At 61.1% G+C, this 21261-nt stretch overlaps 2 protein-coding genes across 2 annotated transcripts; both read left to right on the top strand.

Annotated features, from left to right (window-relative positions):
- Window positions 1–2086: 2086 nt before the first annotated feature.
- Window positions 2087–13241, top strand: LOC136788759 (transcription factor p65-like). Its single transcript, XM_066987435.1, is given in 14 exon segments — window positions 2087–2229; window positions 2920–2968; window positions 2971–3067; window positions 3708–3799; window positions 4358–4439; window positions 4441–4484; window positions 5951–6007; window positions 6010–6054; window positions 7182–7391; window positions 10357–10437; window positions 11132–11218; window positions 11544–11921; window positions 11924–12021; window positions 12024–13241. Coding segments are annotated over 14 exon segments (1530 nt in total). The 5' UTR covers window positions 2087–2136; the 3' UTR covers window positions 12141–13241.
- A 220-nt stretch (window positions 13242–13461) lies between these two features.
- On the top strand, window positions 13462–19588 carry LOC125181384 (dr1-associated corepressor). Its single transcript, XM_066987462.1, is given in 8 exon segments — window positions 13462–13634; window positions 14293–14365; window positions 15350–15443; window positions 16793–16912; window positions 18382–18472; window positions 18681–18763; window positions 19199–19250; window positions 19253–19588. Coding segments are annotated over 8 exon segments (642 nt in total). The 5' UTR covers window positions 13462–13592; the 3' UTR covers window positions 19340–19588.
- The last annotated feature ends 1673 nt before the right edge of the window (window positions 19589–21261 follow it).

Here is a 21261-nt window from a genome sequence, read left to right as displayed (position 1 = left end):
CATGGATAACGGGATATTTGGGGCTGACTTTGGGGTGTAATCAGTAGATTTCAGGGTTAACGGGGGTGTCATCAGTAGGTTTCAGGGTTAACGGGGGTTTTGGGGGGGGTTTAGGGTGTCGTCAGTAGGTTCTAGGGTTAACAGAGGGATTTGGGGTGGTTTTGGGGCATAAACAGTAGGTTCCAGGGTTAAGATGGTGGGTGTTGGGGGGTTTGGGGGCGTAATCAGTAGGTTCCACGGTTAACGGTGGGGTTTGGGGGTGGTTTGGGGGGTCATCAGTTGGTTCCAGGGTTAATTGGGGATTGGGGGTGATTTTGGAATGTAATCAGTAGGTTCCAGGGATAACAGAGGGGGTTCTGGGGTGGTTTTGGGGTGTAATCAGTAGCTTCCAGGGATAATGGGATACTTGGGGGCGTCGTCAGTAGGTTCCAGGGTTAACAGAAGGGTTTTGGGGTGGTTTTGTGGTGTAATCAGTAGGTTCCAGGGTAAAGGGGATATTTGGGGGTGGTTTTGGGGTGCAATCAGTAGGTTCCAAGGATAACGGGATATTTGGGGCTGATTTTGGGGTGTAATCAGTAGGTTCTAGGGATAACAGGATATTTGGGGGCGTCGTCAGTAGGTTTCAGGGTTAACGGGGGGTTTTGGGGGTTTTAGGGTGTCGTCAGTAGGTTCTAGGGTTAACAGAGGGGTTTGGGATGGTTTTGGGGCATATACAGTAGGTTCCAGGGTTAAGATGGTGGGTTTTGGGGGGTTTGGGGGCTTAATCAGTAGGTTCCACGGTTAACGGTGGGGTTCGGGGGTGGCTTGGGGGCGTCATCAGTAGGTTCCAGGGTTAATTGGGGATTGGGGGTGATTTTGGAATGTAATCAGTAGGTTCCAGGGATAACGGGATATTTGGGGGCATCGTCAGTAGGTTTCAGGGTTAACGGGGGGGGGGGTTGGGGTGGTTTTGGGGCGTAATCAGTAGGTTCCAGAGTTAATGGGGGGGGGGGTTGGGGGACTTTTATGGTGTTGACAGTAGGTTCCAGGGTTACCAGAGGTGGTTTGGGGTGGTTTTGGGGTGTAATCAGAAGGTTACAGGGTTAAGGGGATATTTGGGGCTGATTTTGGAGTGTAATCAGTAGGTTCCAAGGATGACGGGATATTTGGGGGCGTCGTCAGTACGTTTCAGGGTTAACGGGGGGTTTGGGGGGCTTTAGGATGTCGTCAGTAGGTTCCAGGGTTAGCAGAGGGGTTTGGGGTGGTTTTGGGGGTGTAATCAGTAGGTTCCAGGGTTAACATGGGGGGGTTTGGGATGGTTTTGGGGCTTAATCAGTAGGTTCCAGGGTTAACGGGGTGTCGGGGGTGGATTTTGGGGCAGAATCAGTAGGTTTTAGGGTTAACGGGGGCAATTTGGGCTTCTTGGGGGCGCCCTCAGTAGGTTCCAGGGTTAACGGGGCGGAAGCCTAACTGGGCGGGGGCGGGGTCACCGCGCCTCGTCCAATGAGGGCGCGGGGTTTGGGCCCCGCCCCTCACGAAGCCCCGCCCACTCCCCCCCCCCCCCCCCCCAGATCTGCCGTTCTTCCTGCCGGACTGGGGCCAGCAGGGTGAGCTTGGGGGGGGGGGCTTTTTGGGGGGGGTCCCAGGGGAATTTGGGGGGGTCTTGGGGGGGTCACGGGGTTGGGGGGGGTCCCAGGGGTTTGGGGGTCCCGGGGGAGGTGGGAGGGGGCTTTGGGGGGTCTCTGGGGGAAATGGGGTCTCTGGGGGGTTTGGGGGGCCTTTGGGGGGATCTTTGGGGGGGGGATTGGGGTCCCTGGGGGAGGGGGGCTTTGGGGGTGGAATTTGGGGTCCCAGGGGAAATTGGGGTCCCTGTGGGGGGGTCTCATGGGGGGAGGGGGAGAAATTGGGGTCCTTGGGGGGGGGATTTTGGGAGGGGGGGCCTCAGGGGGGGGATTTTTGGGGGGTCCCCGGTTGGGTTTTGGGGTCTCTGGGGGGGAATCGGGGGTCCCTGAGGGTTTTTGGGGGGATCTCTGGGGTTTGGGGGGGTCCCTTGAGGTTTGAGGGGGGTCCCGGGGGTGACGCGTTGCCCCCCCCCGCCCCGGGTAGAGGTGGGGGCGCCCCTCGGTGGAGATCCTGGAGCAGCCGAAGCAGCGGGGGATGCGCTTCCGCTACAAGTGCGAGGGGCGCTCGGCCGGGAGCATCCCCGGGGAGCACAGCACCGACAGCACCCGCACCCACCCCACCATCCGCGTGAGTCCCCAGTACAGACCAGTACAAACCAGTACAGACCAGTACAGACCAGTACAGGCCGTTAGGAGCTGGGAATCCCCCCTGATCCCACCCCAGTGTCCCTCCTGGGGTAACCCCCCAATGCCCTCCCAGTAACTCCCAAGTACCCCCCAGTAACCTCCCAGTACACCCCCAGAGCCCCCAATCCACCCCAGTAGGCCCCCAGTAACCGCCCAGTACCCACCAATAGCCTCCCAGCACCCTCCAGTAACCCCCAGTACCTCCCAGTACACCCCAGTAGCCACCCAGAGCCCCCAATCCACCCCAGTAGCCCCCCAGTAACCCCCCAATCCATCCCAATAGCCCCCCAGTACCCCCCATACACCCCACTACCCCCCAGTAACCCCCAATACACCCCAGTAACCCCCCAATGCCCTCCCAGTAACTCCCCAGTACCCCCCAGTAACCTTCCAGTACACCCCAATACCCCCCAGTCCACCCCAATACACCCCAGTAACCCCCCAATGCCCTCCCAGTAACTCCCCAGTACCCCCCAGTACACCCCCAGAGCCCCCAATCCACCCCAATAGCCCCCGGTAACCCCCCAATCCCCCCAGCAACCCCGAGCACCCCCAGACCCCCTCCAGCACCCTCCCAGTCCCTCCCAGTCCCTCCCAGTAAGCCCCCAACGTGCCCCCCCCCCCCCCACAGGTGAACAACTACCGGGGCCCGGGCCGCGTGCGGGTGTCGCTGGTGACCAAGGACCCCCCCACCGCCCCCACCCCCACGAGCTGGTGGGGCGCGACTGCCACGACGGCTTCTACGAGGCCGAGCTGGCCCCCGAGCGCAGCGTCCACAGGTAGGGGGGCCACGGGACCCCCCCCCAAACCGGGGACTCCCCCCAAACCGGGGAACCCCACCCTAAAACGAGGAACCCACCCCCGAACCGGGGGACCCCCTCCCGAAAGCCATCTCTGGGGGTCCCCTGTTGGGTTTGGGGGGGGGTTGGTGGGGGCGCAGGGGTCTTTAGGGTTTTTGGGGGGACTTGGGGGGCAGTGGGGGGTCTAAAGGCGGAGGTAATGGGGTTGGGGGGGCGTCCCCCAGGATTTGGGGGGTTCTGGGGTTTGGGGGCTACAGGTAAGGGGTGATGGGGAGATCTAGGGGGTCCAAGGTGATTTGGGGGGTTCTGGGGGGTCTCCAGGGTTCTGGGGGGGTCCCAGGGGTCTGGGGGATTCTTGGGGTTTGGGGAGGGGACCCAATTTTTTGGGGGCGTCTCAATTTTGGGGGGGGGGCGCAGGTAATGGGAGGGTCCCAGGGGTTCTTGGAGGAATTTCAGAGTCTTGAAGGGATCCCTGAGGGTTGTTTTTTTTGGGGGGGGGGTTCTGGGGTCTTGGGGATGTCCCAGGGGGGTTGGGGAGTCCCTGGGGATTTGGGGAGGTCCTAAAATTTTGGGGGAGGGTGTCTGGGGGGGGGGGGGGTCGTGCTGAGCCCCCGGGCAGTTTCCAGAACCTGGGCATCCAGTGCGTGAAAAAACGAGAGCTGGAGGCAGCCGTGGCCGAGCGCATCCGCACCAACAACAACCCCTTCAACGGTACTGGGAGCACTGGGAGGCGCTGGGGAGGTTACTGGGAGGCGCTGGGGGTTACTGGGCGGGGGGTTGGTGGGGAGCTGGGGGTTGCTGGGGTGGTCTGGGGGGCATCGGGGGCTACTGGGAAGCACTGGGAGGTATACTGGGGGTTACTGAGAGGGGTTCTGAGGGTACTGGGGGTTACTGGGAGGCATTGGGGGCTACTGGGAAGCACTGGGAGCTATACTGGGGGTTACTGATAGTGGTGCTGACAGTTCCGGGAAGCTATGGGGGCTACTGGGAAGCACTGGGAGGTATACTAAGGGTTACTGGGAGGGGTGCTGAGGGTCCTGGGAGTTACTGGGAGGGTACTGGGAGGACTAGGAGGGATCAGTAGGAGCACTAGGAGCTTACTGGGAGCAGTGGGAGGTTACTGGGAACTGTGGGAGCTTACTGGGAGCTTACTGGAAGCCCCGAGAGGTTACTGGGAGCACTGGGAGGGCTCAGCCAGCAGCCAGGGGGACAGCGGCAGGGGTGACTGGTGGTTACTGGTGGTGACTGGTTCTTACTGGTGCGCGGCAGTGCCGGCGGAGGAGCGCGGTGGCGAGTACGACCTGAGCGCGGTGCGGCTCTGCTTCCAGGTGTGGGTGCGCGGCCCAGGGGGCTGCACCCGCTGCCCCCGTCCTCTCCCAGCCCATCTACGATAACCGTGAGTCCCGCACCGAAAACACGCCAAAAACATGCCGAAAATATGCAAAAACGTGCCAAAAATATGCAAAAACACACCCAGAACAGGCCAAAAACATGCCAAGACGCATCAAAACATGCCAAAACACACTAAAAAAAGCCAAAACATGACAAAATCACGTTAGGTCATGCCAAGAACATACAAAAATACATAAAAATTCTGCTGAGACACTGAAACATGCAGAAAACATGCCTGAAACATGACAAAACATGACAAAAACATGTTAAGTCATGCCAAGAACATACCAAAATACATGCAAATTTCTGTTGAGACACTGAAACATGCAGAAAACATGCCTAAAACATGACAAAAACATGTTAGGTCATGCCGATAACATACTAAAATACATTAAAATTTCTGCTGAGACACTGAAACATGCAGAAAACATGCTTAAAACATGACAAAAACATGTTAGGTCATGCCAATAACATACTAAAATACATGAAAATTCTGCTGAGATGCTAAAACGTGCCCAAAGCATGCCAAAACATGCCACCAAAAAACATGCTGTCATGCCAAGAACGTACTAATAAACGTGAAAGTTTTGTTGAGGTGTTAAAATATGTCAAAAACACACCAAAAACATGCCCAAAATACGCTAAAACACACCAAGAGCACACTAGGTCACGCCTAGAACGCATTCAAACACATGAAAATTTTATTAAGACAGTAAAACATGCTAAAAACATGCTAAATGCATGATAAAAACATGCTAAATTATACCAGAAGTATGTTAGAATACGTCAGAGTTTTGCTGTGACACCAAAACATGCCAAAAACATGCTAAAAAGCACGTTAGGTGCCAAAAACATCTTAAAATGTTTCACTTTTTTGTTGGGAGACGAAAACGTGCCAAAAACGCGCTAAAACAGACCAAAACGTGCTAAAGCCATGCGAGGCTTCGCATGTGACCCCCCTGCCACCCTGCATGACCCCGTAACACCCTATATGACCTCATGTGACCCTGTGTGACCCCATTTCACCCTATATGACCCCATGTGACCCTGTGTGACCCCATAACACCCTATATGACCCCATGTGACCCTGTGTGACCCCATATCACCCTATATGACCCCATGTGACCCTATGTGACCCCATATCACCCTATGTGACCCTGCATGACCCTATATCACCCTATATGACCCGTGTGACCCCACATCACCCTATATGACCCCATGTGACCCTGTGTGACCCCATATCACCCTGCGTGACCTCATATCACTCTATATGACCCCGTGTGCCCCCCATGCCACCCTGCGTGACCCCATATCACCCTATAACCCCCGCGCTACCCTCCATGACCCCATATCACCCCGCATAACTCCCCACGTCCTCGTGTCACCCTATACAAATCTGTGTGACCCCCATGTGACCCTGTGTGACCCCGTGTCACCCCACGTCACCCCAAATCCTCCCCCTGTCCCCAGGTGCCCCCAGCACGGCCGAGCTGCGCATCTGCCGGGTGAACCGCAACTCGGGGAGCTGCCGGGGGGCGACGAGATCTTCCTGCTCTGCGACAAGGTCCAGAAAGGTCGGTATGCCCACCCCCCAAACAAAAAACAAGCCCAAAACCCTAAAAAAAAAAAAAGTAAACCCCAAACTGAAATAAAACTCCAAAGTTCCCCACGAAATAGCCCCCAAAACCCTAAAAATAAAACCCCACCCCCCAAAAAAAAGCCAAAAAAACACCAAAAAAAACCAAAACCCTAAAAGGAAACCACAAAACCCTAAAAAAGACCCCAAAATCCTAAAAACAAAACCCCCAAACAAGCCAAAACCATCCCCCCCAAAAAAATTAAGTGAAACCCTAAAAAAAAATCCTAAAAGAAAAGCCCCAAACCCTAAAACCAAAACCCTCAACCTCCCCCCTAAAAAAAAAAAAAAAAAAACCCTCCCAAATAACCCAAAACACTAGAAGAAAACCCCAAAACTTACAAAAATATATTTAAAAAAGTTAAAAAATATATATCCCCGAAAACCCCAAAACCCTATAAGAAAATCCAAAAACCCTAAAAACAAGACCCCCAACCCTCCCCCCCCCAAAAAAAAACAAAACCCTCAAAGAAAACCCTAGAACTTACAAAAATACGTATTAAAAAAATGTTTAAAAAAACAAAACCCCCCGAAAATCCCAAAACCCTATAAGAAAACCCCAAAATCCTAAAAACAATACCCCCAAACCCTCCTAAAAAAAAAAAAAAAAAAAATACCCCAAAACCCCAACACTTACAAAAATAAATTTAAAAAAATATAAAAAGAAAACAAATCCCCCCCGTAAATCCCAAAACCCTATAAGAGAACCCCAAAACCCTAAAAATAGTACCCCCAAATCCCCCCCAAAAAAAAAAAAACAGAATGCCCCAAAACCCTCGAAGAAAACCCCAAAGTTACAAAAATTAATTAAAAAAAAAAGATAAAAAAAAACAAATCCCCCTGAAAATCCCCAAACCCTATAAGAAAACCCCCAAACCCTAAAAACAACACCCCCAAACCCCCCCTTAAAAAAACAACCCCCCCAAAATACCCCAAAACCCTCAAAGAAACCCCCAAGACTGACAAAAATACGTATTAAAAAATGTTAAAAAACCAAACCCCCCCCCCCGCGAACCCCCAAAAACCCTATAAGCACCCCAGGAAAACCCCGCTGTCGCCCCGCAGAGGACATCGAGGTGCTGTTCCGCGCCGAGGGCTGGGAGGCCAAGGGCAGCTTCGCGGCGGCCGACGTGCACCGGCAGGTGGCCATCGTCTTCCGCACGCCGCCCTTCCGCGAGCGCGCGCTGCGCCAGCCCGTCACCGTGCGCATGCAGCTGCAGCGCCCCTCCGACCGCCAGCGCTCCCCCCTCGACTTCCGCTACCTCCCGCACCAGGGTACGGCGCCCCCCCCGCGAGCCCCAGATCCTATATGCTCCCTACGCCCGCCCTGTGCCCGCCCTACACACTATATCCATCCTACATCATATATTCGCCCTACATCCTATATCCAGCCTATACTCTATACCCATACTACACCCGATACACACCCTACACTCTATATTCATGCTACACCCTATATTCACCCTACACCCTGTATCCACCCTACACCCTATATTCACCCTACACCCTGTATCCACCCTACACCCTATATCCACCCTGCACCCTATATCCACTCTATATCCCATATCCACCCTACACCCCATATTTACCCTACATCGTATATTCATCTTATACTGTATACCCATACTACAACCTGCACCTTATACCACCCTACACCCCATACCTAGCATACATACTATATCCACTCTACATCCTATACCGATCCTACACCCTATACCCACTCTACGCCCTATCTCCACCCTACACCCTACAGCCTATACCCACCCTACGTCCTATACCCATTTTACACCCTATACCCGCCCTCCATCCTATACCCAGCCTACACGCTATATCCACCCTACATCCTATACCAATCCTACACCCTATACCCACCCTATGCCCTATATCCACCCTACACCCTATATCCACCCTACATCCTATCCCCACCCTACACCCTATATCCACCCTACACCCTATATCCACCCTATATCCTATACCCATCCTACACCCTATATCCACCCTACACCTTATATTCACCCTACTTCCTATATTCATCCTATACTGTATACCCATACTACACCCTGCACCCTATACCCACCCTACACCCCATACCCAGCATACACGCTATATCCACCCTACATCCTATACTGATCCTACACCCTATAACCAATCTACGCCCTATATCCACCCTACATCCTACACCCTACACCCTATACCCACCCTACGTCCTATACCCATTTTACACCCTATACCCACCCTCCATCCTATACCCAGCCTACACGCTATATCCACCCTACATCCTATACCGATCCTACACCCTATACCCACCCTACGCCCTATATCCACCCTATATCCTATATCCATCCTACACCCTATATACACCCTATATTCACCCTACACCCTATATTCATCATATACTCTATACCCATACTACACCCTGCACCCTATACCCAGCCTACACACTATACCCAGCGTACACGCTATATCCACCCTACATCCTATACCAGTCCTACACCCTATACCCACCCTACACCCTATACCCACCCTACGTCCTATATCCACCCTACACTCTATACCCACCCTACACTGTATACCCATCGTACAACCTATACCCAGCCTACGCCCTATACCCACCCTACATCCTATACCCATCCTACACCCTATACCCACCCTACGTCCTATATCCACCCTACACTCTATACCCATCCTACGCCTGTACCCAGCCTGCATCCTATATCCACTCTACACCCTATACCCATACTACGCCCTATATCCTTCCTACATTCCATATTCATTTTACACGCTATATCCACCCTACATTCTATACCTATTGTACATTCTATATCCACCTCGCATCCTATACCCGTTTTATATCATTACATCCTATACTTATTCTACATCCTATATACACTCTACACCGTCTATCCACCCTACACCCTATATCCACCCTACATCTTATACACCCCATACACTCTATACCCTACCCTACATCCCATATCCACCCTACACCCACCCTACACCCTATACACACTATATACCCACCCTATACCCACCCTACACCCTATATGCACCCTACACCTGCACTACATCCTGTACACACCCTATACCCAACCTACACCCACCCTATACCCAGTCTCTACCCTATATCCACCCTCCACCCACACTACACCCTATACCCACCCTACACCCACCCTACGTCCTATATCCATTCTACACCCTACACGCTATACCCACTCTACACCCTACACCCACCCTACATCCTATACCCACTATACGTCCCTAAACCTACTCTATACGCACTCTACACCCATCCTACACCCATCCTACACCCATCCTACACCCTATATCAATCCTACACCCACCCTACGCCCCTACACCCACTCTACACCCATCCTACACACTATACCTACCCTATACCCACCCTACACCCACCCTACGCCCTATACCCACCCTACACCCCATAGCCCACCCCAACCCAACAGCGCGGTCGCCAACGGGGGCGTCGGGTGGGATTTAAGGGGTTTGGTGACGCGGTTGTGGTGGTTGGTGGCCCCAACGTGGTTATGGGGTCCCTATAGGGTCCCCAAGGTGGTGGTGGTGACCCCAATATGGTTCTGGGGTCCCCAAAGGGTCCTCAAGGTGGTGGTGGTGGCCCCAATGTGGTTATGGGGCCTCCAAAGGGTCCCCAACATGGTTATGGGGTCCCCAGTGTGGTTATGGGGTCCTCAACCCAACCTTGATGTCCCCAAGGGTTCCCCACCATGGTTGTGGGGTCCCCAAGGGGTCCCCAACGTGGTTATGGGGTCTTCAGCCCAACCCTGATGTCCCCGAGGGGGTCCCCACCGTGGTTATGGGGTCCCCAACATGGTTGTGGGGTCTTCAACCCAACCCTGGTGTCCCCACGGGGTCCTCAACGTGGTTATGGGGTCCCCAAGGGGTCCCCAATGTGGTTATGGGGTTCCCAGGGAGGTCTCCAGCCCCCCCAACCCTTTGGGGACCCTTTGGGGACCCCCTGCCCCTCTCTTGGTTTTACTGGTGTGACTGGGACTTACTGGGAGCTACTGGGAGAGCAACTGGTTGTTGCTGGGAGCATCAGTGCCCCATTTGGCGTCACTGGTGCATTTGGGGTCATAGATACATTTGGGGTCACCGGGATTTCGGGGGTCACCAGGGCTTGTTGGGGGGGTGGGGGAGGGGTCTAGGGGGTCGTGGGGGTGGTGACTGGTTCTTACTGGGACGTACTGGTGGGGACTGGGCGCAGGGGACCTGCAGTGCATCGAGGAGAAGCGCAAGCGCACGCGGGAGACGTTCCGCGCCTTCGTCCAGCGGGCGCCGCTGCCAGGTTGTGGGGTCCCGGGGTGGGGGGGGGGGGATATATGGGGTGGGGGTCCCACAGCCCTTTATGGGGTCCCTGGGGGGGAATTGGGGTCTTGGGGGGGGGGCAAATCTGGGTCCCTCCCCCACCGATGGGGGGATTTGGGGTGCGAAGGGGGATATTTGGGGGTGCTAAGGGGGTGTTGGAGGCACCGGGGGGTTAACGGGGTTTTTGGGGGTGTTGGGTACCTACAGGGGGCTATGGGGGTCTTGGGGGGGGCTTGGGGTGTCAAGGGGGTTATTGGGGTTACTTTATGGGGTATTTGTGGTGTTGGGGGGGTATTTGTGGTGTTGGGGGGGTATTTGGGGTCCTGGGGGTCATTTGGGAGTCCTGGGGGGGTATTTGGGGTCCTAGGGGGTGTTTTGGGGTTCCTCGGGGGGTGTTTGGGGTCCTGGGGGGGGGGGTGGTCCTGGGGGTGTTTTGGGGTTACTGGGGAGGTATTTGGGGTCCGGGGCTGTGTTTTGGGGTACTGGGGGGGCATTTGGGGTTCCTGGGGGGTATTTGGGGTCGGGGGGGGGGGGTGTTGTTTCAGGGGGGGTATTTGGGGTCCTGGCGGGTTTTGGGGGTTCCTGGGGGGGTATTGGGTTCTCGGGGCTATTTGGGGTCCTGACGCTGTTGCTGATACCCCTCCTGTCCGCCCCCCCCCCCCCCCCCCCAAAAGGCCTGGAGCCCTCGGAGCCGCGGCCCCCCCGGCGCATCGCCGTGCCCTCCCGGCCCCCCCAGGCCCCCCAGCCCCCCCCCAGCATGGGTGAGTTTTGGGGGGGGGGGTAAATGGGGGGGGCTAATGGGGTTTGGGGGCAGCAAAGGGGGGGTATGGGGGCGGAAACGGGGGGGGCTGGGGGGGGCAAATGAGGGGATTTAATGGGGGGGCAAAGGGGGGGGTCTGGGGGTGGATATGGGGGGGCAAAGGGGGGTCTGGGGGTGGATATGGGGGGGGGGGCAAAGGGGGGGGTCTGGGGGTGGAAATGGGAGTCCTGGGGGGGCAAAGGAGTGGGGGGGGGGGTCAAAAAGAGATGGGGGGGGCACATCCGAGCCCCCCCCCCATACTTATGCCCCCCCCCTTGCCCCCCCAGCTCTCCCCCCGCTGGGGGCCGCCCCCGCCCCCCTCTTCCCTTTCGGGGTGCCCCCCCCCGCCGCAGCCCCGGAGCCCCTGGCCGAGGCCCTGCTGCAGCTGCAGTTCGACGAGGGGGGGCCGGGCCCCCCCCCAGCCCCCGGCGCCGAAATGGGGGGCGGGGGCGGCCCCGATCCGGGGGGGGCGCCCCCCCCCCTGGATTTAGGGGCGCTGCTGGACGACCCCCCCTTCGACACCATCGACGCCGCCGAGCTCCAGCGCCTGCTGGGCCCCCCCGAGCCCCCCCCCGGCACCGGCGCCGCCGCCGCCGCCGGGGGCGGGGGGTTCGGGGAGCTCCCCCCCCTCCCAGCGGGTTTCGGGGACCCCCCCCTCCGTCGGGGGGGGGCGCCCCCCCCGCCATGCTGCTGTCCTACCCCGAAGCCATCACCCGGCTGGTGCAGAGCCAGCCCCCCCCCGGCCCCCCCCGGGGGGGGCACCCCCCCCGGATCTGCCCCCCCCCCCGGATTTGGGGGGGCCCCCCCCGCCCGCCGAGGACTCGCTGCCCTCCCTGGGGGACCTGGACTTCAGCGCCTTCCTCAGCCAGTTCCCTTCCACCTAACTGGGAGGCACTGGGAGGGACTGGGAGGGCGGGGGGGGGGTGCGGGGAGCAGCTGGGGGGGGGGGTGAAGGGCGGCCGGGGGCAACTGGGAGTCACTGGGAGCAACTGGGAGGGGGTTAAAGGGCTGCTGGGGGGGCTTAAAGGGATACTGGGAGCAACTGGGGGGGCTTGACTGGTTACTGGGAGCAACTGGGGGGGGCTTAAAGTGTTACTGGGAGGGACTGGAGCAGCTTCAAGGGCTACTGGGAGGAACTGGGGGGCTTAAAGGGCTACTGGGAGCTACTGGAGGGACTTAGAGGGATATGGGAGCAACTGGGATGGGGGTTAAACTGTTACTGGGAGGAACTGGGGGTGCTTAGAGGGCTACTTGGAGCAACTGGGAGGAGGTTAAAGGGCTACTGGGAGCTACTGGGGGGCCTTGACTGCTGGGAGTCACTGGGAGTAAGCGGGGGGGCTTGACAGGTTACTGGGAGCAACTGGGGGGGGCTTAAAGTGTTACTGGGAGGGACTGGAGCAGCTTCAAGGGCTACTGGGAGGAACTGGGGGGCTTAAAGGGCTACTGGGAGCTACTGGAGGGACTTAGAGGGATATGGGAGCAACTGGGATGGGGGTTAAACTGTTACTGGGAGGAACTGGGGGTGCTTAGAGGGCTACTTGGAGCAACTGGGAGGAGGTTAAAGGGCTACTGGGAGCTACTGGGGGGCCTTGACTGCTGGGAGTCACTGGGAGTAAGCGGGGGGGCTTGACAGGTTACTGGGAGCAACTGGGGGGGGCTTAAAGTGTTACTGGGAGGGACTGGAGCAGCTTCAAGGGCTACTGGGGGCAACTGGGGGGGGGGCTGGAGGGCAACTGGGAGCTGCTGGGGGTAACTGGGAGCTACTGGGCCTGACTGGGCTGGAACTGGGAGCTACTGGGAGGCCACTGGGGCTCACTGGGAGAGCCCCGGGGGGGGGGGGGCCGCCCCTCCCCCGCGCGAGCACGGCCCCTCCCCTCTCTAAAAAGTGCCTTAGGGCGGGGGGGGGGGGACCCCAAAACCCCCCCGACCCCCCCCCCCGCCCCTTTTTAACCCCTCCCCTCCCCGAAATAAACGGCCCAATGCCAGCGCCGGGCTCGCTTGATTGACAGCGGGGGGGGGGGGGGGGGGGCTCTGAGGGAGGGGGCGTGGCCTTGCGCGGGGGGCGTGGTCTGAGTGATGGGCGTGCCGCCGCGAGGGGGCGTGGTCTAGAGAGGGGGCGTGGCTTGCTGGAGGGGGCTAGGGGGCGTGGCTTCGCCGCTGAGGGGAGAACGGCCTAACGCCCGGCGCCGGAAGGGGCGGGGCTAACGGCGGAAGGGGCGGGGCGCGCAGGCCGCAGCGGAGCGGGGCCCGGCGGTGGGAGCGGGAGCGGCCCAGCGGGGCCCAGCGGGGCCGGGGCCCGGCGGGGGGCGGGGCGGCGGCGGCGGCAAGCGGCGGCGATGCCGAGCAAGAAGAAGAAATACAACGCGCGCTTCCCGCCGGTCAGCGGGGCCGGGAACCGGGAACCGGGCCGGGAACGGGGCCTGGAAGGGGGGGGGAACCGGGGCTTTGAGGGGCGTCCGGGGCCTTGAGGGGGGAACCGGGGTCCTGAGGGGGGAACCGGGGTCCTGAGGGGGGGGGAACCGGGGCTGGGAGGGGAGAACCGGGGCCCTGAGGGGGTCCCGGGGTCGCTGTGGTGGGCTCCGGGCCCGGAACCGGCTCCGGGAGGGGAAGCGGGGCCTGGAGGAAGCGGGGAGGGCGGTTGCCATGACAACGGGTCTCCGCGGCAACCGGGCGTCACGGCAACGGGGGTGCCATGGCAACGGGGGGGGAGCGGACAGGTGGGCCCCTAGCAACAGGCCTCGGGAGGGGCGTGGCTTCGGGGGAGGGGGTGTGGTCTGGTGGGCGGGGCCTGGCCGGAGGGGGCGGGGCGTGGTTTCCTCGGCGGGGGGGGGGCGGGGGCGTGGTCAGCGGGGTGGTGGGCGTGGTTTTCCGGGGGGCGGGGCCCGGCCCACCGGGTGTGGGCTTCTTGCCTCGGGGAGGGGAGGGGCCGTGGGTTTGGGGGGCGGGGCCTGGCTCGGGGGGGCGGGGCCTGGCTCGGGGGGGCGGGGCCTGGCTCGGGGGGCGGGGCCGTGCCTCAGTGTCCCCTGCGGTCCCCAGGCGCGGATCAAGAAGATCATGCAGACGGACGAGGAGATCGGGAAGGTGGCGGCCGCCGTCCCCGTCATCATCTGTATCCTCCGCGGTCCCCTCGGGGTCCCCATGGTGACCCCACGGTGTCCCCTCCCCATCCCCGTGGTGTCCCCACAGTGTCCCCTCCTTGTCCCCTCCTTGTCCCCACGGTGTCCCCTCTCCATCCCCGTGGTGTCCCTACGGTGTCCCCTCCCTGTCCCCATGGTGTCCCCTCCCCATGCCCGTGATGTCCCTATTGAGTCCCCTCCTCGTCCCCACGGTGTCCCCACTGAGTCTCCTCCTTGTCCCTGTTGTGTCCCCTCCCCATCCCTGTGGCGTCCCCACTGAGTCCCCTCCCCATACCCATGGTGTCCCCATTGAGCCCCCTCCATGTTCCTTCTTTGTCCCCTCTGTGTCCCCAACGTGTCCCCATGATGTCCCCATTGTGTCCCCTCCACGTCCTCTCTGTGTCCCCGTTGCGTCCCCTCTGTGTCCCCTTCTCACCCCAGTTGTGTCCCCTTCCATGTCCCTATGGCGTCTCCTCAATGTCCCCCTTGTGTCCCCTCCGTGTCCCCAATGTGCCCCCATCGTGTCCCCTCCCCGTCCCCGTGGTGTCCCCATTGAGTCCCCTCCCTGTCCCCACAGTGTCCCCTCCCGATCCCCGTGGTGTCCCCATGGTGTCCCCTCCTTGTCCCCTCCCTGTCCCCATGGTGTCCCCACTGAGTCCCGTCCGTGTCCCTGTTGTGTCCCCATTGTGTCCCCTCCCCGTCCCGATTGTGCCCCAATGGTGTCCCCTCCATGTCCCCACTGTGCCCCCATTGTGTGCCCTCCCTGTCCCCTCCCTGTCCCCCATGGTGCCACCCCCACCCCCGTCCCCTCTTTGCCCAGCGGTGTCCCGTCTCGGTCCCCTTCCCATCCCCATTCCCCCCGCCATGGGACAGGCCACCCCCAGGCCACCAGGACCCCCCCGGGGGTGGGGGGGGGGAGGTGGCCCTGTCCCCCCGTGTCCCCCCGTGTCCCCTTTTTGGGGTCCTTAGCGGGGCAGCGCGGGCGCTGGAGCTCTTCCTGGAGTCGCTGCTGCGCAAGGCGTGCCACGTCACCCAGTCCCGCAACGCCAAGACCATGACCACCTCGCACCTGTGAGTGTCCCCAAGGTCCCCGGGCTGTCCCCAAGGTCCCCTGGGGTTCCATGGGTGTCCCCTGGATGTCCCCGGGGTCCCTTGGGTGTCCCTGGGTGTTCCTGAGGTCCCCTGGGTGTCCCTGAGGTCCCCTGGGGGTCCCCTGGGGTCCCCGAGGTCCCCTGGGTGTTCCCAAGGTCCCCTGGGTGTCCCCAAGGTCCCCTGGGAGTCCACGGCTGTCCCTGGGGGCCCCTGGGTGTCCCCAAGGGTCCCTGGGGGTCCCCTGAGGGTCCCTGAGGTCCCCTGGGTGCTGGGGACATGTCCCCGGGGTCCCCTGGGTGTCCCCGAGGTCTCCTGGGTGCTTGGGACATGTCCCCGATGTCCCCTTGGTGTCCCCGGGGTCCCCTGGGTGCTGGGGACATGTTCTCAAGGTCCCTTGGGTGCTGTTGAGGTGTCCCCAGGGTGCTGGGGAGATGTCCCCAGGGTGCTGTTGAGGTGTTCCCAAGGTCCCCTGGGTGCCAGGGAGGTGTCCCCAACGTCCCCAGAGTGCCATTGAGGTGTCCCCAAGGTCCCTTGGGTGCTGTTGAGGTGTCCCCAGGGTGCTGTTGAGGTGTCCCCAAGGTCCCCAGGGTGCCCTTGAGGTGTCCCCAACGTCCCCAAGGTGCCCTTGAGGTGTCCCCAAGGTCCCCAGGGTGCCAAGGACGTGTCCCCAAGGTCCCCAGGGTGCCATTGAGGTGTCCCCAACGTCCCCAGGGTGCCATTGAGGTGTCCCCAGGGTGCTGTTGAGGTGTCCCCAAAGTCCCCAGGGTGCTGAGGACGTGTCCCCAATGTCCCCAGGGTGCCATTGAGGTGTCCCCAAGGTCCCCTGGGTGCTGAGAACGTGTCCCCAAAGTCCCCAGGGTGCCGTTGAGGTGTACCCAAGGTCCCCTGGGTGCCGAGAACGTGTCCCCAAGGTCCCTTGGGTGCCAAGGAGGTGTCCCCAAGGTCCCCAGGGTACCATTGAGGTGTCCCCAGGGTGCTGGGGAGATGTCCCCAAGGTCCCCAGGGTGCCATTGAGGTGTCCCCAGGGTGCTGTTGAGGTGTCCCCAAGGTCCCCTGGGCGCCGAGAACGTGTCCCCAACATCCCCAGGGTGCCGTTGAGGTGTCCCCAAGGTCCCCTGGGTGCCGGTGCCGCTGACACCCAGCGCTCCCGTCCCCTTCCCCCCCCTGCCCCGTGCCTCAGTTTCCCCACTCCCCCCCCCCAGCCCCTGCGGGTCAGGGGGGGTGGGAGGCGGGGCTTGTTGCCGGGGGGGTGTGGCCTGGGGCGGGGGGCGGGGCTTGTACCCCCCCCCCCCGTTTGGGGGCGTGTCCTGCTGAGGCCCCGCCCCCAGGAAGCAGTGCATCGAGCTGGAGCAGCAGTTCGACTTCCTCAAGGACCTGGTGGCCGCCGTGCCCGACATGCAGGGCGAGGGCGACGAGCCCCACGGCGAGGGCGAGCGGGCGCCCCGCAGGTACGGGGGGGTCCCCCAAATCCCCGGGGGGGTCCCCCAAATCCCTTGGGGGGGGTCCCTAAATCCTTGGGGGGGTCCCTAAATCCCTGGGGGTCCCCTAAATCCTTTGGGGTGCCCCCTAAATTCTTGGGGGGGCGTCCCTAAGTCCTTGGGGGGGGTCCCCTAAATCCTGGAGGGTCCCCCAAATCCCGGTGGGGGTGGGGGGGGGTGCCCCCTAAATCCCCTAAATCCCTGGGGGTCCCCTAAATCCTTTGGGGTGCCCCCTAAATCCTAGGGGGGGGTTCCTAAATCCCTGGGGGGGTCTCCTAAATCCCTGGGGGTCCCCTAAATCCTTGGGGGCGTTCCTAAGTCCTGGGAAAGGTCCGTAAATCCTTTGGGGTGACCCCTAAATCCCACGGAGGGGGGCTCCCTAAATCCCGGGGGGGTCCCCTAAATCCTTTGGGGTGCACCCTAAATCCTTGGGGGGGTTCCTAAGTCGTGGGAAGGGTCCCTAAATTCTTGGATGGGGGGTCCTTAAATCCTTGGGGGTGCCCCGTAAGTCCTGGGGGGGGTTCCCTAAATCCTTGGGGGGTCCCTAAATCCCTGCAGGTCCCCTAAATCCTTTGGGGTGCTTCCTAAGTTCTTGGGGGGGAGTTCCTAAGTCCTTGGGGGGCCCTAAATTCTTGTGGGGGGGTGTCCCGTAAATCCTTGAGGGTCCCCTAAATCCTTTGGGGTGCCCCCTAAGTCCTTCGGGGGAGGTCCCTAAGTCTTTGGGGGGCCCTAAATTCTTGGGGGGGGGGTGTCCCGTAAATCCTGGAGGGTCCCCTAAATCCTTTGGGGTGCCCCCTAAGTCCTTCGGGGGAGGTCCCTAAGTCTTTGGGGGGCCCTAAATTCTTGGGGGGGGGGTGTCCCGTAAATCCTGGAGGGTCCCCTAAATCCTTTGGGGTGCCCCCTAAATCCTTGGGGGGGGTCCCTAAGTCCTTCGGGGGGTCCCCCAAATCCCTGGGGGTGTCCCTAAATCCCTGGGGGTCCCTTAAATCCTTGGGGAGGTCCCTAAATCCTTTGGGGTGCCCCCTAAATTCTTGGGGGGGGGCCTAAGTCCTTGGGGGGGCCCTAAATTCTTGTGGGGGGGGTCCCCTAAATCCTGGGTGCTGGGGTCCCTTGGGGTCTGGGAGTTCCAGTGGGGGGGGGGGCGCATCACTGGCGGGTTGTGGGGTCTCAGCCCTAAATTTGGGGGTCCTGGATTTGGGGGGGGGGGGGCTGTGGAGAGGGTCCTTGGGCACTGGGGGGGCTTGTGGGGGATTTGGGGGGGGGGGGGGCTGGGGGCTCCTTAACTCAGACAGTGGGGTCTGGGGGGATTTGGGGGGTCTCAGGGGGATTCTGGGGGGGGGGGGCCCGGGGGGATTTTAGGGTAGGGGGGCTGCCTGGACGTCGGTGACCCTAACGGGGGTGTTGGTGACCCCCCCCGCCCTTCCCCCCCCCCCCCGCAGAGGCCGGCGCCCGGGTACGGGGCGGAAGAACGGGGGTCCCGGAGCCAAGGGCAAAGACCCCAAACAGTCGGGGACGGACTCGGAGCAGGAGGTGGGGACATGGCGGGGGGGGACACCCCCGGGGGGGGTGCTGGGACCCCTGGGGGGGGCGCTGGGACCCATTTGAGGGGCGCTGGGACCCCAGGAGGGTTATAGGGGAGGGGGACCTGGGTTTTTGGGTTCGGAGGGGGGGGGGCAGGGACGCATCCCCTTGCTGTGACCCTTGTGTCCCCGTCCCCCCCCCCCCCCAAAAAAAAAAGGAGGACTCGGAGGACAGTGACAGCGACGCAGAGGAGGAGACCCCGCAGCCCCCCCCCGCACGGCCCCCCCTCAATTTCGCCAGGTACCAAGGGGGGGGATGACATTTGGGGTATCTGGGGGGGGGGGGGGGGGACGACACCTGGGTCTCTTTGGGGGGTCACCAGGACGCTGGGGACCTTTTTAGGGTGGGGGGCACGGGGGTTTCTTTTTGGGTGGTGGGGGGGGGTGGCGGGGGGCACCTGGATTTTGGGGTGCTTTTTAGGGTGGGGGGTGATGGCAGGGTCCCTTTGGGGTGGGGGGGGGGCAGGGACATTGGGAACCCCAAATTATTTTGGGGTGGGGGGCACACAATGGGATTGGGATTTTTTGGGGGGGGTGACACTGGGATGCTGGACTCCCTTTTGGGGTCGGGGGGGGGGGGATGCAGGGCTCTTTTAGGGCTGGGGGGGGACACGCGGGGACACTGAGGTCCCTTTTTGGGGCCGCCAGCCCCCCCCCTGACACCCCCTTCCCGCAGCCCCGGGGTGCCCTTCGCACCGCTGGGCCCCCCCCCCCGGTCCCAGGGCTCCCGGGGGGGCTTCCAGGGGGGCTCCCGCCGGCTCCAGGCCCCCCCCGCGCCCCGGAGGAGGAGGAGGAGGATGAAGATTACGACTCTTAGCGTCCCCCCCCCCCGGATTTGGGGCCGTTTTGGGGCCGGGGGGGGAATCGCACCAGTTTGGCTTGGGGGCGTGTACTGGGAGCACTGGGAGCCCCCCCCCCAAAAGTGCATGGGGGGGGGGGGGCTGCGCCGTCCCCGTGACCCTTTTTCTGGGGGGGGGGGGAGGGGTTGGTTTTGGGGGCCGTTGGCGACTTTTAACGATTCTGGGGGGTTTTTGTATCGGCTCAATAAATGTTCCCGTTTCCATAGGGGCAGCGCGGAGGCGGCGTCTTTACGTCCCTCGGGGGGGTCCCCCCCCAACCCCCCCGGGGTCCCCTCGGTGTCCCCATGCCTCCCCCCACCCCCCCCCCACCCCACCCCCCCCCGTCACCTGGGGGTCCCCAGGCCCCCCCCCCCCCCCCCCCCCGGGTGCTGCCGTGCGGGGCCGCGGCCACCAGAGAGCAGCAGAGACCCCCCCCGAGAGCCCTATAGGGGGCTACAGAAATTCTATAAGGGACCCGGGGAGCCTATGGGGGGGGCAGGAGGGGCTTTAAAGGGCAATGGGGGTCTCTAGGGGCCCTATAGGAGCCCGTAGGGTCTCTACGAGGCCCTATAGGAGCCCATAGGGGTTCTACGGGGCCCTAGAGGAGCCCATAGGGGGTCTATGAGGGCCTATAGGAACCCACAGATGATCTGTGAAGGCCTATAGGAGCCCATAGGGGATCTACAAGGCTCTATAGAAGCCCATAGGGGATCTGCGAGGGCCTATAAGAGCCCATAGGGGATCTACGAGCCCCTATAGCAGGCCTTAGGGGATCTACGAGGCCCTATAGGAGCCCATAGGGGCTCTGCGAGGCCCTATAGGAACCCACAGAGGATATATGGGGGCCTATAGGAGCCCATAAGATGGTCTGCTGAGGTCTATAAGGCTCTATAGGAGCCATAGTGGGTCTATGGGCATTTACAATGGGCTATAGGGGTCTGTATATGGTCACAGGGGGTTGTAGAGGATTTACAGTGAAGCTGCAGGTATCTATAGGGGTCTATAAGAGCTTATAGACTGTAAAGGTCTACAGGAGCTGGTAGAGGGTCTGTAGGGGTGTGTACGACATATAGCCATGTGTAAGGGCGTATGGGAGCCCATAAAGGGGTCTGTAGGGGTCTATAAGGGTCTATAGGAGCCCTTATGGGGTCTATAGAGAGTTCAGACAGACTCGTAGCGGGGTTTGAGGGGGCTGCAGTGGCCCGTAAAGGATCCATAGGGAGCTGTAGGGGCCCACAGGGGGTCGGGGTCGGGGGGGGGGCTGCAATGGCTCCATGTGGCGTTATCGGTGTTCTGTAGGGTCCCGTAGAAAACTTCAGAGGGGTGACGGGGGTCCTTCGGGGGAGCTGTACGGAGCTATAGGGGCTGCTGGGGAATCCATAGGGGCCCACAGGGCACGGGGGGGGAGGGGGTGGGGGGCGCATAAAGGAGGCTGTCAGGTGCCTCCGGGGGCCCATGGGGCATTTGGGAGCAGCTTTTGGGGACCTATAGGGGCGTGGGGCCCCCGGGAGGGTCTGTGGGGCGCAGCAGGTGTCTCTGGGGACGTATAGGGGCTGCGGGGATCTATAGGGTGCCTATAGGCCCCTCCGGGCACATATGGGGCCGGCGGGCGGACGGACCCTGGCGGCCCCCCGGCGCCTGCGGCGCTGGAATCTGCCCCCGCCCCCGGCCTAATCCCGGTGACACTTTAACCAAAAGAGCCGCTTTTCGCCTTATATAACGGGGCCGGCAGCCGGGGGGACCCCGGGGACGGGGACGTCACCCCGCAGAGCCCAGGTACGGCCGGCGGGGGGACGTGGGACAGGTTGGGGACATCTGGGAGGGGTTGGGGACAGGTTGGGGACATCAGGGAGGGGTTGGGGACATTGGGGAGGGGATGGGGACAGGTTGGGGACATTGG

Source organism: Anser cygnoides, chromosome W (assembly GCF_040182565.1).
Source record: "Anser cygnoides isolate HZ-2024a breed goose chromosome W, Taihu_goose_T2T_genome, whole genome shotgun sequence".
Lineage (NCBI taxonomy): Eukaryota > Metazoa > Chordata > Aves > Anseriformes > Anatidae > Anser > Anser cygnoides.
The sequence above is the reverse complement of the archived record's forward strand: the minus strand, read 5'-3'. Positions and strand labels throughout refer to the sequence as shown.